The 17,778-nt window shown below is 37.4% G+C and overlaps 1 protein-coding gene across 7 annotated transcripts in view; it reads right to left on the bottom strand.

Moving 5' to 3' along the window:
- Nucleotides 1–466: 466 nt before the first annotated feature.
- The window catches only part of PDS5B (PDS5 cohesin associated factor B), a 122,547-nt gene continuing 105,235 nt past the window's right edge, over nucleotides 467–17,778 (bottom strand). For 3 of the 7 annotated variants that reach the window (XM_023740355.1, XM_023740348.1, XM_023740351.1), the window contains 5 exons: nucleotides 15,011–15,116; nucleotides 9,176–9,615; nucleotides 8,976–9,086; nucleotides 5,588–5,720; nucleotides 467–3,716 (listed from right to left, as the gene is read on the bottom strand). In XM_023740355.1, the coding sequence (XP_023596123.1) occupies nucleotides 3,681–3,716; nucleotides 5,588–5,720; nucleotides 8,976–9,086; nucleotides 9,176–9,615; nucleotides 15,011–15,116 (826 nt within the window). In that variant the 3' untranslated portion in view covers nucleotides 467–3,680. The remainder of the gene's footprint in view (nucleotides 3,717–5,587; nucleotides 5,721–8,975; nucleotides 9,087–9,175; nucleotides 9,616–15,010; nucleotides 15,117–17,778) is intronic. The other 4 variants (XM_023740349.1, XM_023740352.1, XM_023740350.1 and 1 more) reach the window with 3 other exon arrangements.

The following is a 17,778-nucleotide window of genomic DNA, read 5'->3' as shown; positions in this document are numbered from 1 at the left end:
ATGGTCAGAGAGAAAAAGTTTTATCATACAGACAACAGCCAAAACAAAGCTGGTATGGCTATATTAATATCAGACAAAATACACAGAAAAGTATTAACTACAGATAGCAAGTGACACTTTGTATTTATAAAAGTGTCATTTCATCATAAGGACATAGCAATCCTAACTTTCCTGAATAACATAGCTTTAAAGTATATAAAATACCTTCTCCCTCAACCACTTCTACCCTCTATCCTGTCCTTTTTTAAAATTTACCACACTTTTCACAACCTGATATTATATATTTAATTATTGTTTACTTATTCTCCTCGCTCCCATTAGGATGTAACCTCCACAAGGGTAGGGACTTGGTCTATTCTGATCACATGTTATCCTCTGTAACTAGCCTGGCACACAGAAGGCACTCCATAAACATTTGCTGAACAAATTAATAAGACTGCCACTAGCCAACCTATGTTCTTAGTGCTTTTTTTTTTGTAGTTTATACTGTAGGTTTATTTTTTTCAGTTATGCAATTCTTTAACTTAAATGGTACTTAATAAATCTCTGTCAATCAAGAAGTTTAAACAAAAAGTTTGAAAAATGTTACTAGGAAAGAGATTTCCTCTTCTTAAACAAAGACTCCAAAATTTAAAAATCATCAAAATGTGACTTTCTCTATTTAGAACACATATTTAAATATATACTGATTCATATAAATAAAATAATACAAGTTATATTAACTTTCATGTTTATTCAACTTCACAGAAAATCCAAAACTGTGTCTGAAAATTGGTTATCTACTTAAATACCAATGGTTCGTTACGGTAACGTAATACTATGCGGCAGGGAAGATATGCCTAAGTTAGACAAGTTCCTAAATTCCTGACCGTCTTCAGGTGGGCAAAAGTAAATCTTAAAAATCAAACTTACAAGTTGTAAGAAGATACAGAAAGTAATTTAACCTTTAATACCTGGCACAAGTTGTACAGCCACGTTTGTAATTTACATATACAGTGGAGATCACTGAAGAAGCTTCCTGTCGCACTGCAGCAAGGGCTCTGATTACACTGCGGATTAAACGCATGTGCTACGGAGTGCAGCAAGACAACCTCACTGAGAAATCCTAAGATTTTCATAATGGGACTTGTTACAGTGAGTTAAATATTTTCTTAATGTTATACAGTACATATTTTCAAAATGAACATTATCACTGACATTTGCTAACCACTGTTAGCAATTTATGTTTTATACAGACTCAATCTTATTCTAGCTAAAGTGTGTGGCTCTCCAAATGTTAGTACATGAAATGTTAAGCTTAAACACAGTAAGATGCTCCCGTAAGATGAAGACTCAGGACATCCAAACTTTGATCATTATTGCACCTATCTTGCTACAGAATAATGAAAAGTTTACATAATTCTCCCAAAAAAAGTACAACAGACAAGTTGTAAAATCACAGACTCAGTGGCATTATAAACAAAATCTACAGTGAACACTGTTTGTGAACTGATGTACAGCACTGACGTGTAATGAAATCTGGTTAGCTATGATCATGCAAATAAAAATCCTCCACGATCAGTTTCAAGATCATTTTTTCATATGTTTTATAAAATGGTCTTAAAGATATATTTCCATAAACATTTCCGGTGCAATTTAGTCAACGACAAAAATACAAAGCTATCCCTTATTCTTTAGTTTATAGATTTAGAAACATGCCTTTGTACTGCTGAATAGAAACAGCCTATTTGGGAGAACTGAGCTAGTGAAACATTGAAAAACCAGTGGACCTTGATCCAACATTAGCTGCCTTGATATACAGCAGCCTCCCATAATCACTGGTGTCAGTATTGTTGTGAATGAAGAATAACTAAATACTGAGAGATTAAAACAGAATTCAAAGCGTTTTTTTAAGAAATAAAAGGATGTTTCATAAACATGAAGAAATCTTTAAAAGAAAAACAATCACATCGATTGCAACATACATTGGAAAATAGTAAAATGTCATTTTCCAAAATAGTAGCTTCTTTATTACATCCCCCTATCTAGTATAACCAATCTTGGAAATATACCTTAAGCATAATGGTGTATTATATGAAAATGCTCCATCATTCAATGTGACAAATTTAATAAGTTAGAATATGATTTTCTTTTCCGATGTTGACAACCACAAAGAAACCAATAAAACAGCACCTGAAATACTAAGATAAATTTAGTTAAGCATGAAGTAGTAACCTATGTTTTGGTTCAAAATACAGTTTATACAACTGTATAAAGGATACTGCCTTAAGTAATTTGTTTCTATATTTTGCAGATTACAACAATGGAAAAAAAAAAAATCTGCTCTAAATCCAAATAAATTTCCACTTCTCCCAACCGGGACAAAGTGGAATTTATTCAAAGCTCATAAGATTGTGATACCTATAGTAGCTGATATACTTGGATATATCACTCCCACCCTTCCCCCCAAACAATTTTTTGGCTCCAAAATAAAGTACAATAATAAACTCTTGATGAAAAACTACATTATGGGGCAATCTATCATATACTATGGCTAAATACGAATTTACAGAAAAAAGCACATCCCATTTTCAGCACTTTTTTTCATAAACATGCAACTCACTATAAAATACAAAACACTTGGCTTTCAAGAACAGCGTTTTAAAGATACACTGCATCAATAAAATTTTTCTTTCTGATCAACTTTACACTGTATGGAAAACTCGAATTTTATAATGTGTATATATCAGATTTTATATTATAGTGTAATAATTTGCATTTTCTGAACGTAATGCTCAGGAGGAAATATCTATACACAATAACATTCTAGACTATTAAAAACTCATTCAAATTACAGAATTTTATTGATACAGTAGATTAATAAAAACTGAAAAGGGATGATAAAATGGTATAAAGAATTCGGTACATTATTTTATAACACACTCTTTAAAATTAAAATATTTTAAATCTCTCTCTTCTTAAATTTTCATTGCCATGGAAGGACGGAAAATTCTGGGACCAATACTGAGGTGTAAAATAATTTGAACAATGTAAGGACTACTTAGCAATTTGCACGGTGTCATCCCATGAGAGGCATCATTCGCCTGTAATGGCAGCCGAGTTAGCACCTCTGGAGATAGGGGTGCCCAGAAGTAAACCCCAGGGAGTATACACTAAAGGGGAAGAAACCGCTGAACTCCCCAACAAACAGTGACATCAAGAAAATGACACCATTTGTTGAAAAATTCGTTTCACAGTAAAATTGCAGAGAATACAAATACAAACACTGACAGGTTACTGCTTACGATCTATCCTAACAAACTCTTTTCAAATCAATAGATCCAATAAACAGTCAGGTACTGTCAGTTTAAAGCCGCAGATAAAAGCTATACAAGCACTTGAGAAGTCAGAAACACTAAAAAAAAAAAAAAAAAAAAAAGGATATTTACAAGTTTCTTCTTTAGTTTGTCTACACAGCCATCGCACATCCCACTTTCACAAGACTCCAGGGTCAATGCCGTCAGCATGCGCGTGGCTGAAGCGGCGACCGCAAATGTGTGAGGTCAGAGAAGGAAGGGTCAACTGTCCAGTCTTCAGCAGTCCCATTTTGTGCAGCAAAAGCTTTATTCAGCCTCAAGCTTGACAAAAAAAAAAATGATTCTTTTCAAAGCTTTCAAAAGAGAGTTCTTAGCTACACGTGTTCATCGTCTGTCCCTTTTAGAGCTTCTCCGCCGCACCTAAAGGAAAAGCCAAGAGTCATGGAATGAAAACGGGTGCACACTCGGTAGACACGGCAGTCGTTTTTTTTAACCAATCTTCACTCTCACTCCTGATTTTCCTTGCTTTCCTTTCCCTAACACCTTCCTCCTTTCCACTCTTTGCATTGGCACTGTGTACTTAGACCTATGTCATACTTGGGCTCCTGCTGTCATTGTTCACGGCCACAGAGTCAGCCTCCAACTCATGGCAACTCCATGCAAATGAGAACAAAATGCCTTGATCGGCTGTGAACAGGACCGTTAGGATACAGGTTTTTACTGGCTCGTTGTCGAATGCAGATCAACAAAGCCTTTCTTCCTAGATATAAATAGCCTTTTCCAGAATAGAAAAAGAAAAAACTATTATAAAAAACTATTAGAATTTTTAATAATTCTAGAGAGAAACGAACAGAAGCCACTATTCACAAGAACAATCGACAAAGGGATCAATCATCTTTCTACGTATCTTTCTGTACTGAAAGAACAACTGATACGTATGAACTTACGCTTGAATTACAGCTGTCTTTCTGAGAAAAACAGCTACGGAGTTTGTATCCTAACAATGATCAAATACACATAAATAACCTGAGATTTACACATAATGCTATTTACTGGCAAGCACTAATGAAAGCATAAAACTCTAGTTCAAAAAGGATCAGTATTACCAACAGGAATATAAACAAACCAGGATTTTATTTTAATTAACAATTTACTCAGTAATTGTTAAATTTTTTTATATACATACTTTTTTTTTTGGTGAAAATACACATGGCAAAACATACATCAATAATTTCTACATGTACACTTTAGTTACACTGATTACATTCAAGTTGTGCAACCATTCTCACTATCCTTTTCCAAATTATTCTACCAGCTTTAACATAAACTCACAAGCCCCTAAGTTTCTCATCTAACCTTTCAAGTTGCTGTTGTCAATTTGATTCCATATAGATAATTCTTTAGAAGAGCACAATGCTCAGGGCAGACAGACTTTACTAATTAAGCTATACTAATGTTTAGTTTAAAGATGAATTCTGGGGATAGTTTCAGTCTGAGGTTTAAGGTATGAAAGTTAACCCAGGGCAATAGTTTTGGTGGGGTGGGGGGTGTCACCCAGCCTCCATGGCTCCAGAAAATCTGGATTCCATGAAAATTCAACATTTTGTTCTGTATTTTCCCCCTTTTGATCAGGATTCTTTTTACAGAATCTGTGATCAAAATGTTCTATAGTGGTAGCCAGGCACCATCCATTTCTCCTGGTCTCATGAGGTGTATGGTTGTACATAAGCAGCTTCAGCAGCTGTTCTTCTTATTTTTATTTTTGGTAAAAATATATATAACACAGCATTTACCAATTCAATCTTTTTCAGGTGTACAGCTTAATGATATCAATTACACTGATCATGCTGTGCAACTATTACCCTTAATCGATGTCAAATTTCCCATTACTATAAACAAAAACTCTATTGTGAATCTCAAACAGAAATCTGAAACATAAATAATAGTGTACTTAATGGATGCCAGGGCACTAAAATCAAGGTACAACTTAAATGCTTGAAGTGTCAATGTTAGACTATTACTTCTTGTTCTCCACATTCAGTTTTAGACTTGACATTTACATTTTCCCTGGGCTACATCTATTATTCTCATTTAGTTTCAGGTTTCCGTTAAAGATGTTCTGTCCACTAATCAGCCTGTAGATGAAACAACACCACAGCCAATGAAGAGAAACAGCACATTTCGAGCTGTAAGTGACAGCGAGTGCTAAGTGGGTCTGACCACATGTGTACCAGCTGTGCTCCTGTGTCCCACCCCACCACCCACGGCATTCAATAAACACATACACTTACTGGAGAAACTTCCTCCTCCTCGGTTTCTTCCTGTGTGATATCGTCATTGGCAGGAGGGCTACCCTGAAACACATCTACTTCTTCGCTCGAGTCGTTTTCTTTAGTAGCGGCTTGTTTGGAGCGTCCCACACGGCTGGAGCAAAACACGTGAGAATGAGCTGAGCAGCCTGGTGTTTAGAAGATTCCCAGACCTCAGCACAGAAAACACTGTATGCACTTCACCATTCTCATTCCTTATTATTTCTGTCGTCAGATACTTTATGAGACAAGAAACAAACCAGTGTTTTAATCCTAGAAACAAACATCTACCAGGTAACAAAAATAAGTCTGATCCAGACCGTCACCCCAAGTCGGCTCTTCTTTGTACCTCTTCTAACTCAGTAAAAGACATCTATACCCACTGCACCACTCAAAGATGAAAATCTGGAGTCTTTCTTAATAATATACTATTGTTCATCTGCTCCTATGTAAAAATAGCTGATGTCACCCCCCCACCCCACTCCCCAGGTAACTCCCCATTGAACTGAGAATAATTTTCTAAAAATCCTTAACACAGCATGCGAGGCCCTGCAGATGGTCCTGCCTGCCCACTTTCATCTCTGTGCTCCCCAACCCCCATAACTGCAATCCAGCAAACCCTTGGCTGCCTTCAGCTCTCCAGATTTGCCAAGATTTTTCCCCACTTAAGAGCCTGTAAATAAAGTGCCTCTTCCCCAACAGGAGTTCCTCTCTCTACTCGTCTAATTTTTACGTACTGGTAGTCCCCGACTTACGATGCATTCGACTTATGATGAACCACGCTTATGACCCTCTAGTTTTTTTTTCTACATCTTACCGTTATTAATATGCACTACATACAATGTTACAGTGTGTAGTTTGCTGCTGTTATCATTCTCATTGCAACCCCCAAAAACTGTAAATAAAGATCGGTTTTAGGAAGATGCTGATAATAAGAGGCAATGATGATGAGAAGTTTTAAAAACAAACAAAAAAAAAAAAGAAAAACAGGTATTCAACTTATGTCAGAACTGACTTAAGACAGAGTTGTCAGACAGAACCCTGTCATAAACTGGGGACTCCCTGTATTCTCAGGATCAGCTTATCCTCAGTTTCCAAAGAGAAACCTCTTCCGGGTCCTTGATCCTCCTACATCATCCTGTTACAGTTTTTCAGGTGCAATGATAATTCATACCTCCCTGTCTGTGTGTGGTCATTTAAAGACAGCACGCCTGCTGGACGGGAAGTTCCACAGAGACAAGAACCCTGCCTGTTTCTGCCACTGTATCCCCAGCACCTACATCTCTCTGAAACACAGGAGCCAATCAAAAAGTTTTAACAGGAGCCTCATTTAATCAGATGGACCCACTTTGATAAATATTCATTTTTTTTAAGTTACAAATATAGCTTATCACTTCCATAAGCAACCATGCTCAAACTAAGTAATTTTTTTCTTTTAAAAATTTTGTATCTATTTAAGAATGATATTTCTTGATATTAATTGACACTTTAATTTGAACATCAAAATAGAGAACAAAGGTATTCTCTTTATGGTTAGAAGTTAGTAATTTTTTACTTGGTTCAGTTTTTCAGGAATGACCAAGGTTATTACATAAAAACAATGACACAATCTTTGTCAACTCCACTGAGGTCAGGACAAGAAAAGCAGACAAATCATAACATATACTAGCTACAAACAGTGTTTCCCAGTGAGGGTGAATCCTACCCCAAGACAGGCTACAGAATTCTTTTCGCTATTGATTTTTAAAAAGAAATACTTGTCTTGTCTAGAACACTCATGGGAGGACTTGTGTAATCTTAGAAGATGAAAGCAATAACCATTTAAGCCCTTCATTTTATGATGCTGAAATAGAAACAAATTAAAGTTCTGAGCTTGAAAGATATTTACCCTCTGTTATTTCCTTGTTATAAAATTAATCACGGGAATTTAACATTCATTAAGAATCCTTTGCTTAGAAACCATGATTTCCCTTGGTTGAATCCAAACACATTTACAAAGCTACCATAAAAAATATACTTACCTTGATTTTTTATCTGAGCGAAAAATAAATAAAAGAAGGCGCAAAGCACTGGCTAGACACTCGGGCAGCTTTTCCTCTTCACAGGAAGAGGAAAAACACCTATTTAACTGAGGCGTGCTGGCAACTCTGGAAAGTCAAGCTTATGATGGAATTATGTAATGGAATCACACTCAGAAAGAGTGTAGAACTTCTTAGTAATATTATGAAGCCCTGCTATTCTTTTCCACTTAAATAAGTGAATAAAAAATACTGCTAAACCTACAAATTACACCATTGATGCTCCTGCCACATTCATAATCTTGGGTACAATACTGTTATTGTAATTCCCTTATAAATATGTGTTTTTGTGAAAATCCAAAACTATCTATATATGGATTTAAAAAAAAAAAAGAAAAAAATATTGTCATCAAGTTGATTCCAATATATAACGACCTTCTAGGACAGAGTAGAACTGCCCAACAGGGTTTTCAAGGCTGTAATCTTTACGGAAGCAGACTGCCACATCTTTCTCCTGTGGAACAGCTACTGGGTTCAAACCGCCAACCTTTTGGTTAGCAGCCAAGCGCTTAACCACTGCGCCACCAAGGCTCCTTATATATAGATAGATATTCTAATTAGATTAGCAAACAAACATAACCAAGACATCAAGAACTTTAGATCGACATGGGATAATTAATTTCTATGAACATAATTTAAGAAAACTGATAGCTATTAATTTCCGGCTATAAGTTCACAGAAGTAAAAGTAGAAGTGTCCATGCTATTTTAATGTTTTCTAAAAGAACAGTTGCTAAGGGAAGACATGAAAACAAACTGCAGCGTGTACTGAACAGGCGACACGCGCCATGGGCTGGGAGGATTGACAATACCTCACCTTCTCTCTAGGTACCATAAAGTCTACACAGGAAATAAACCAAACCAAACCCACTGCCATGGAGTCAATTCTGACTCACGGTGACCCTACAGGACAGAGTGGAACTGTCCCATAGGGTTTCCAAGGCTGTAATCTTTACAGAAGCAGACTGCCACATCTTTCTCCCGCAGAGTGGCTGGTGGGTTTGAATTACCGACCTTTCAGTTATCAGTTCAGCACTTCAACCACTGTGCCACGTAAGAAATAATAAACTATTTAATATTCATTTATAAACCTGTAGAAATGCACAAATGTTCCCAAAGGGTTAACTGGAATATCAATCATCTAGATGAGTTTATAAAAATAATATCTTACCTACGTCACGGGGCTAAATATATATGAGGATTTAAATACAGGCCTAGCTATATTTATGTATTTATGAACTTTTACAAAATAATTGGAAATTGACTTGAAATTTAATATGATTTACAACTTACACATTTTTTTTGGGTTGTGATGGTGATGGCGTTTTTGACGGTCTTCCTCGTCCTTTCTGTGGTGTGGATTGTGTGGATTCAACTGCACTAGTTTCAGGAGATTCTGCTCTGCTTTGGGGAGACCCAAATGTGGATAGCATCAAATGACGGTTTATCACATGGTAATGGAACAGAAGTGGTTTCAGGTGGCACGTACTTACCTCTGCTGCGCTCTCCTGGGCAGCCGATGCTGTTTGCTCTTGGACTTCTGCTCTGTATTTCCACTTTGTCTGTCGTCTTCTTCCTCTTCCTCTGCTGCTGGGGGTCCCGATTTTTTTTTGCTTCCTTTTTTGGAAGTTTTTATTGTTGGTTCTTCTTTAGGGATACCTCCGCCAAGAGGTTTTGGTGGCCGGCCTCTTTTACCCTTCTTTGGGGGACTGTTCTGTTCGTCTTCGTTTTCTAACAGGTCTTCCTTGAGCCTCTTCTCCTCGGGCCACTGCGGCTCATCTGACTCGGAGGCCGTGTGGCCCCTCTTCCGGCCACGCTGACCACCCTTAGGCTTCTGCTCCTGGACCAGTTTGCTGAGGTCATCCACACCCAGCTTCTCCTCTGAGTCTGTAACGGGCGTTTTTTTCCGGCTTCTAGGCTTCTCTAATTCAGACTAGGAATAAAAAACCCAATTTAAAACATAAAATCATCAGTATGCATATTTTGAAGACTGAAACAATAAAATATTTTATCTACTTCTGCTATAAAAAAAGTACCTAAGTAAGGTATACAGTTTTGGAATATATCAGAACCATAACTATGGACTTGCTTTTATTAATAGGTATTTTATTTTTTAAAAAATTCTCTGGTCTATGAGGGTAGATTTTCATTCTTACTCTGAAGCTTGAGAGTGTCAAGTGGGAACCTCTCAAGATTAGGCTTAAATTTAAATAATAAATTTCAGTGAAAGTTCTTTCATGAAAAAGAAAATTCTGAATTCATTGCTCGGTCCTAATGGACCAAGAAAAATGGGTTTGTTTCCATAGTTCAAGAAATGCTAACTTTGCCACATAGTGCGTCACGTGACCTAAAATATCAACTTCATATATAAATGTATCATTAATTCTGAGAACATCATAAAAGAACCACCGTGATTTTATAGATGCAAGCTGCAAGATATAAAAGTCAAACATACTGATCCTTTACTAAAAATTCTGAAAACACTTCTGAATCACAGATACCACTTCTTCCCAGATACAACTCATTAACAACGACAACAAAAAATCAGTGAGTTTTAAATTTAAAATAAAATACTAGTCTACCTTCACAGAATTTACGGGTTGACCAACAAATGGAGACTGGGGAAAGTGTCCGTGGCGGCCATGAATGTAAAGTGTACACGTGATTGTCTATGCTTTCCACATACCCACACACAACTACATGTACACATGTTTTTATTACCAAGTTCAGCTCCAGGAAGGGGATAACAATTTACATTCTTAAAAATCAGTGAAAACAAAAGAAAGATTTTCTTTTATATGCTTAATTAGTCATCTGCTTTTTCTGAAAGTGAACAGCCTGATTATTTCCTTGGTATTACTGTCCATTTGTCCCTCCAAGTCTTAGTGTTTTTATCTACATTTTTCTACACTTGGTGTGTGATTAAATTTAATTCCTGTTGTATCTTGTTTTATAATAGGATGTGAGATGGAGCTGTAAACTCCCCCACCCCGACCCCACAGAGCTGGCCGCTTATTTCAGAACCACTGACACGTGACACTTCTTGCCTTTTGCGTTAAGTTTTAATATGCGTGAATGTTACGGGGCTATTTTTTTAACAGTACCACAATATTTTACTAATTATATCTAAATGTGTTTGTGTCTGAATGGGCTGATCCTATCTTTCTTGCTTCTACATTTTGTATATCCGTTTCTTCTCCCACATGGACTTAAAATCACATTGGAATTTTACAATTACATACTCATTTAGAAAGAACCACCATCTTTCTTTATTTTCCCATGCAGGTACGTGGCATCTCTTCCCTCTCTCTCTCTTCTATGCACCTCAGTATGGACATTTTTTCTACATTGGTTTCCTACTTCTTATTTTTAAGGCTATGTCCAGATATGTCAATATAAATAGGAGCCTGGGTGGTGGAAATGGTTAAGCGTTCAACCACTAGCCAAAAGGTTGGCAGTTCAAACCTACCCAGAGCCACCTCAATCTGCTTCTGAAAAGTCAGTCTTGAAAACTCTGTGGAGCAATTCCACTCTGCACACATGGGGTCATCATGAGTTAGAATCGAATGACAGCAACTAACAATAACGATATATATACATACATGCGCACACACACACGTCCTCTTTTCTGCTGACCCTCTACTTTACCAAGCATGATGTCCTTCTTTCAAGACAGATTTGTTCATTCCTCTGGCAGTCCATGATACACTCAGTATTCTTTGCCAACACCATAATTTGAACGCATCGATTCTTCTTTGGTCATCCTTATTCATTGTTCGGCTTTCGCATGCATATGAGGCAACTGAAAATACCATGGCTTGGGTCAGGTGCACTTTAGTCCGCAAGATGACATTTTTGCTTTTTAACACTTTAAGAGGTCTTCTGCAGCAGATCTGCCCAACGCAATATGTCATTTGATTTATTGGCCGCTGCTTCCATGGCGTTGACTGTGGATCCAAGTAAAATGAAATCCTTGACAACTTCCGATATTTTCTTTATCGTGATGTTGCTCATTGGTCCAGCTGTGAGGATTTTTGTTTTCTTTATGTTAAGGTGTAATCCATACTGAAGGCTGTTTTCTTTGATCTTCACCAGTAAGTGCTTTAAGTCCTCTTTACTTTCAGCAAGCAAGGTTGTGTCATCTGCATATCGCAGGTTGTTAATAAGTCTTCCTCCAATCCTGATGCCATGTTCTTCTTCAGGTGGTCCAGCTTCTCAGATTATCCGCTCAGCATACAGATTGAGTAAGTATGGTGAAAGGATACAACACTTACGTACACCTTTCTGATTTTAAACCACGTAGTATTCCCTTGTTCTGTCTGAACGACTATCTCTCTGTCTATGTACAGGTTCCTCATGAGCACAATTATGTGTTCTGGAATTCCCATTCTTCACAATGTTATCCATAATTTGTTATGATCCACACAGTTGAATGCCTTTGAATCATCAATAAAACACAGGTAAACATCTTTCTGGTATTCTCTGCTTTCTGCCAAGATCCATCTGACATTAGCTATGATATCCCTCGTTCCATGACCTCTTCTGAATCGAGCTTGAATTTCTGGCAGTTCCCTGTGGATGTACTACTGCAACTGTTTTTGAATTATCTTCAGTCAAATTTTACTTGCGTGTGATATTAACGATATTGTTTGATGATTTCCGCATTCTGCTGGATCATCTTTCTTTAGAACAGGCACAAATATGGATCTCTTCCAGCTGGTTGGCCAGGTAGCTGTCTTCCAAATTTCTTGGCAAAGACAAGTGAGCACTTCCAGTGTTCTGCATCCATTTGTTGAAACATCTCAATTAGTATTTCATCAATTCCCAGAGGCTTGTTTTTCGCCAATGCCTTCAGTGCAGCTTGGACTTCTTCCTTCAATACTAGCAGTTCCTGATCATATGCTTCCTCCTGAAATGGCTGAACATCGACCAATTCTTTCTGGTACAGTGACTCTGTATTCCTTCCATCTTCTTTTGATGTTTCCTGCATCATTCAATATTTTCCCATAAGAAATTTTCAATATTACAAACTGGGGCTTGAATTGTTTCTTCAGTTCTTTCAGCTGGAGAAATGCAAGTGTGTTCTTCCCTTTTGGTTATCTCCAGCTCTTTGCACAGTTCGTTATAAGACTTTACTTTGTCTTCTTGAGCTGCCTTTTGAAGTCTTCTGTTCAGCTCTTTTACTTCATTGTTTTTTCCATTCACTTTAGCTACTCGACGTTCAAGAGCAACTTTCAGAGTGTCTTCTGACATCCATTTTGGTCTTTTCTTTCTTTCCTGCCTTTTTAATGACCTCTTGCTTTCTTCATGTATGGTGTCCTTGGTGTCATTCCACAACTTGTCTCATTTTACGCCATTAGTGTTCAATGCATCCAATTTATTCTTGAGATGATCTCCAAATTCAGGTGGGACATTCTCAAGGTCATACTTTGGCTCTCGTGGACTTATTTTAATATTCTTCAGCTTCAACTTGAACTTGCATATGAGCAATTGATGGTCTGTTCCACAGTCCACCCCTGGCCTTGTTCTGACTGATGATATTGAACTTCTCCATCATTTCTTTCCACAGATGTAGTTGATATGATTTCTATATATTCCATCTGGCCAGGTCCACATGTATAGCCGCCGTTTATATTGTTGAAAAAAGGTATTTGCAAATAAGATGTTACCTTTGGTTCTAATCTGAATTGAACTTGTGTTTCATAATGTTCACCCCTTGAGGGCGTTTCAGATGAAACCACCTTAGTAATAAAGTACTTGTAGTATTTCTGATAAAGGACCCAATGTTACATTCTATGCCTGCTGCAACAAATAGCAAAAGGCCTCCACTGCGATTCTACAAATAAATCCTCAAGAGCTCAGAAATTCAAGACTGCTCCATAAAAGACACAGTAAGATTTTGTTCTGCATTGCTCCAAAAGGCAGGACTAAATATGGAATTTACAGGGCCACAAAATGTGAAGAAGAATTAATAAAAAGTCATGTTTCCCAACTTGGGAATGGGGGGAATGTGGGTTTGGGTGTGCGTGGCCCTCCTGACCTCTCCAACAAATGAAGGGAACCAGGAGGTGTGCACTTATGGCATTTTCAAGCACCTGGTAACCAACTCTCCTGGGCAATAATGAAGAAATGTCTGCATTAACTGAGAAGACATAAATACCTTTTCCAATTCAAGGATTCTTTTCTATAAACCCAGATAACAGGATTCCTTTCTGGCCAAGCCATCAATTTTTAATTCTGCTTGAGTAAAATTTTTAAACAGTCAATACAAATCAGAATATGAAGTGCAGGTAGTAAGGATTTAGTAAGAATTTTAGAATTATAAGTTTTTTCTAAGAGAAATGAGAAGAAACAATGTGGCAAAACGAATTACTGGTGAAACCCAAAAACAACTGAAAATACCGTACACTCTTGGGAGGCCTAGTGTTGGCCCAGTGGAAGACAAGAAGGGCTGTACTACTTCGGAGAAAGCAGCATCATTTTATCAATAACCCCACTCCTATCAACTGGGTAGACTAAAACACTTTAACTTTTACTGTTAGGACAATCATTAGTCATAATTATTAATCATTATAATAACAATAAAACAGCAGCAATAACAATTTTCATCTTCTCAGTTCATTCCTTTGTTCTGATAAACCTTGCTAGCTAAGTATCTACCTTTTACAGATAAGGAAACTGATTCAGAGATTCTACTTGGTTATTTAAGGAATGTTTAGAGCTTAACCGAAACATTAAAATGGGCCCAATTTTAAGGCCGCTGGGTTGTGTTGCAATACATAACTGTGTTCTATATCTGTACTAAAACTTTACCAAATTTGTCTGCAAATGACATTGACAAACTGTGTCTATAATACAAGTTATCACTGTTAAGATTTAAAAACTCAACAAGGACTTTATGAAAATTGTGGCATTTTCTACCTGTACCAGAAACTTATTTAAGTAATTAAAGGCTCAAGAAATCAACCAAATGGAGAAGTCTTCAAGGACCTTCATTCCATTCACCTCTAAGGCTAAATCCAAACTTATTTGTTTAAAAAACAAACTAGCATTTCTGAGTATGAAACTGCATGTTTGATTCCAAAGACATAAAAATTAAAGATTACTTATCAGAATGACAAGAAATACAGAGATTCAATATACTTAAATGACATGGTAGAGGATAATTGCATACTCAAAGTTGTGACTGAAATCACTTAAAGACAAAACAAAAAAATCAGATGTCAAATTTGAGAGTAGTATGAACTGGTTTCAGTGTAAAAATTATTACTTATACAGTAAAGCTGTTGTTATTCTTATTAAAACTATCACACAATCAAATCTCTCACCCTTACAAGATCAGAGTCCTCTCTCTTGTCACTTTTTTTCCCCGGCAACGGTGAAGACATTGTGTAATCTTCATTTTCACTGTGATCCATTTCGGAACTATCGAGCCTTTTAATACAGACATTTGTAACTGTTATTACAATCAAATAACCTTAAAACCTTTTTCCTGTTCGCTAGTGTAGCTTTATAGGGAAAAGTTTCCTTCTTTTAAAAAACCATCAGTTTTATTCTAACATATTTAGTACAAAATCAACAAGCAATAGCACAGTTATTTTAACATAATAGGGAAACCAAAAAGCACAAATTTAGTTTTTTTTCCTAAGTCTTTTCAAAACCTCGATTCTATTTTGGAGGGTGGGAGGGACATAAAGCAAATGAAAACTCTGTTTGGTAGTAAGTTGGACTGGCCAACCCTGCGACCTGCCCTGTCCCCTGCCATCCCCTAATCCCCACTGCACTTCTTCTCTGTCACAGTAACACTGTCTAACACACAGAGCTATTATGTTTAGTATTTACCCAGTACTTTCCCCTGCTAGCATGTAAGCATGGATCTTCTGCCAGTTTTGCTCATCACTGTGTACTAAGTACTTGGATCAGTGGCTGGCATAGAGTAGCCACTCAATAAATACATGTTAAATGAATGAACACACATGTTCTCATAAAGGCTCAGTCCTCTGTCCTGGGTGATCTTATCCTTATCTGGTTTTAAAAATCATTTATATACGAAGAAACTAGTCTGCACAACAAACAGTCTACATGAACCATGGCCTCATCTATCCTGAGACCAGAAGAACTAGACGGTGCCTGGCTACCACCATTGACCATTCAGATCAGGGCCACAATAGATGGATCCTGATATAATGAGACAAAAATGTGGAAAAGAACCTCAAATTCAAAAAAAAAAGCCAGACCTACTGGACTGGTTGAAACTAGAAGACTCCCCAAGACTACTGCCTTGAGATACTCTTTAAACCTTAAACTGAAACTAACCCCTAAGGTCACCTTGTAGCTAGATAACAAACTGATTCAAAAAATAATGACTATTACCCATAAGTACTGTGCTCCTTTTAAAAATCACCAATATGAGACCAAAGGGCCAATAATTACTTTAAAGCAAAGATGAGAAGGTAAGGGGGCAGGGAAACTAGATTAATGGAAACAGAACAACCGGAACAGAAATAATAAGAATGTTCACACACTGTGAAGTAATCAATGTCACTGAACAACTTGTGTACAAATTGTTGAATGGGAACCTAAAATGCTGTGTAAACCTTCACCGAAAACACAATAAAATACTATTAAAAAAAAAAAGTATACATTGTTGAACCCTAAATCCTGATCTCTGGCCCCGAAGCTGCTGTGAGTCCTAGACTCACATACCCAGTTGCCTAGTCAACACTTTACTTGAATTTCCAGCAGGCGTCTCAACTTTAACATGGCCAAAACCATTATCTAAAACTCCTCTCTTCTCCACTTCCCCCAAACAGTAAACGGCACCACTACCTATCTAATTCAGGCAAGAACGCGGGATACGTCCTTAAATTCTCCCTTTCCCTAACTGTTCTCATCGAAACCACAGGCAAGATCACTGGATCTTCAAATCCTGAATTTGACTGTTTCACATCATCATCGTTCAAGCCATCTTCATTTATACCCTACATTATTTTATCTGCCTTTTAACTGACTTTTCTACCTCGGTTCTAGCTCCTCTATAGCCCAATCTCCATAAAACACCAGGGAAATCTTTTAAAAGCATAAATAAGATCATCAGGCTTCACAACAGCATCTTCCAGTTGCACACACTTAAAATCAAATCCAAACTCCTTACCATGGCCCAGAAAGCCCGATGGAATCTGGCTCTCTCTCAACTAATCTCTTACGAATTTAAAAGTTAGGAAAAAAACAACCTAATTTTCCCCTTTCCTACTCTCCAACCAAACTGGTCTCTGAAACACACCTAGCTCATTCCCTTGGAAAGAGTCCTACTGAACAGATGAAATTTGGACAAGAAAGTGACAAAACAGACTGGTCAGAGGCTAAAAGGAAGTTTTTTTGAAAAGTGTATGAAAAAGTAGAGTGGTAAGCAGAGCAGGGAACCTACCCAGGACAGACTAGGAGGCGTTGTTTTGAGGAACAACAGACCAGCCCAGGGAAAACACTGGAACTGTCTTGACAGTAAGACTGTGAGGTTAAGACTCCATTGGGTAGATAGACAAGGGGAGCCAATCACCATGTCTGAGCAATGGCATAACCTGAAAACTGTGGCGTTTTAAAAAGATTATCCAGCAGTGACACATACAGTGAGGAGAATAAGGAAGAGAAAACGAACAAATACTATAAATTAAAGAAAGAGAATGAACTAAATGATGACAGCAGAAAAGGACAAAACCATGTAAAAACAAACTCTGGCACTTAGCAGCTGAACCCATGGGACAAGGGGAAAAGCCAAGACAACTGTGAGCCTCTCAGCCTAGATGACCTGGTGAATTAGATCATCTTCACTTATAACGGGGAACTCAGGACAACTGTGAGCCTCTCAGCCTAGATGACCTGGTGAATTAGATCATCTTCACTCATAATGGAGAACTCAGGACAACTGTGAGCCTCTCAGCCTAGATGACCTGGTGAGTTAGATCATCTTCACTCATAACGGAGAACTCAGGACGACTGTGAGGCTCTCAGCCTAGATGACCTGGTGAGTTAGATAATCTTCAGTTATAATGGGGAACTCAGGACAACTGTGAGCCTCTCAGCCTAGATGACCTGGTGA

The sequence above is a fragment of the Trichechus manatus genome, unplaced genomic scaffold (genome assembly GCF_000243295.1).
Source record: "Trichechus manatus latirostris isolate Lorelei unplaced genomic scaffold, TriManLat1.0 scaffold00153, whole genome shotgun sequence".
In the NCBI taxonomy this organism is placed as follows: Eukaryota; Metazoa; Chordata; class Mammalia; order Sirenia; family Trichechidae; genus Trichechus; species Trichechus manatus.
This window is presented reverse-complemented; position numbering and strand designations above follow the sequence as displayed.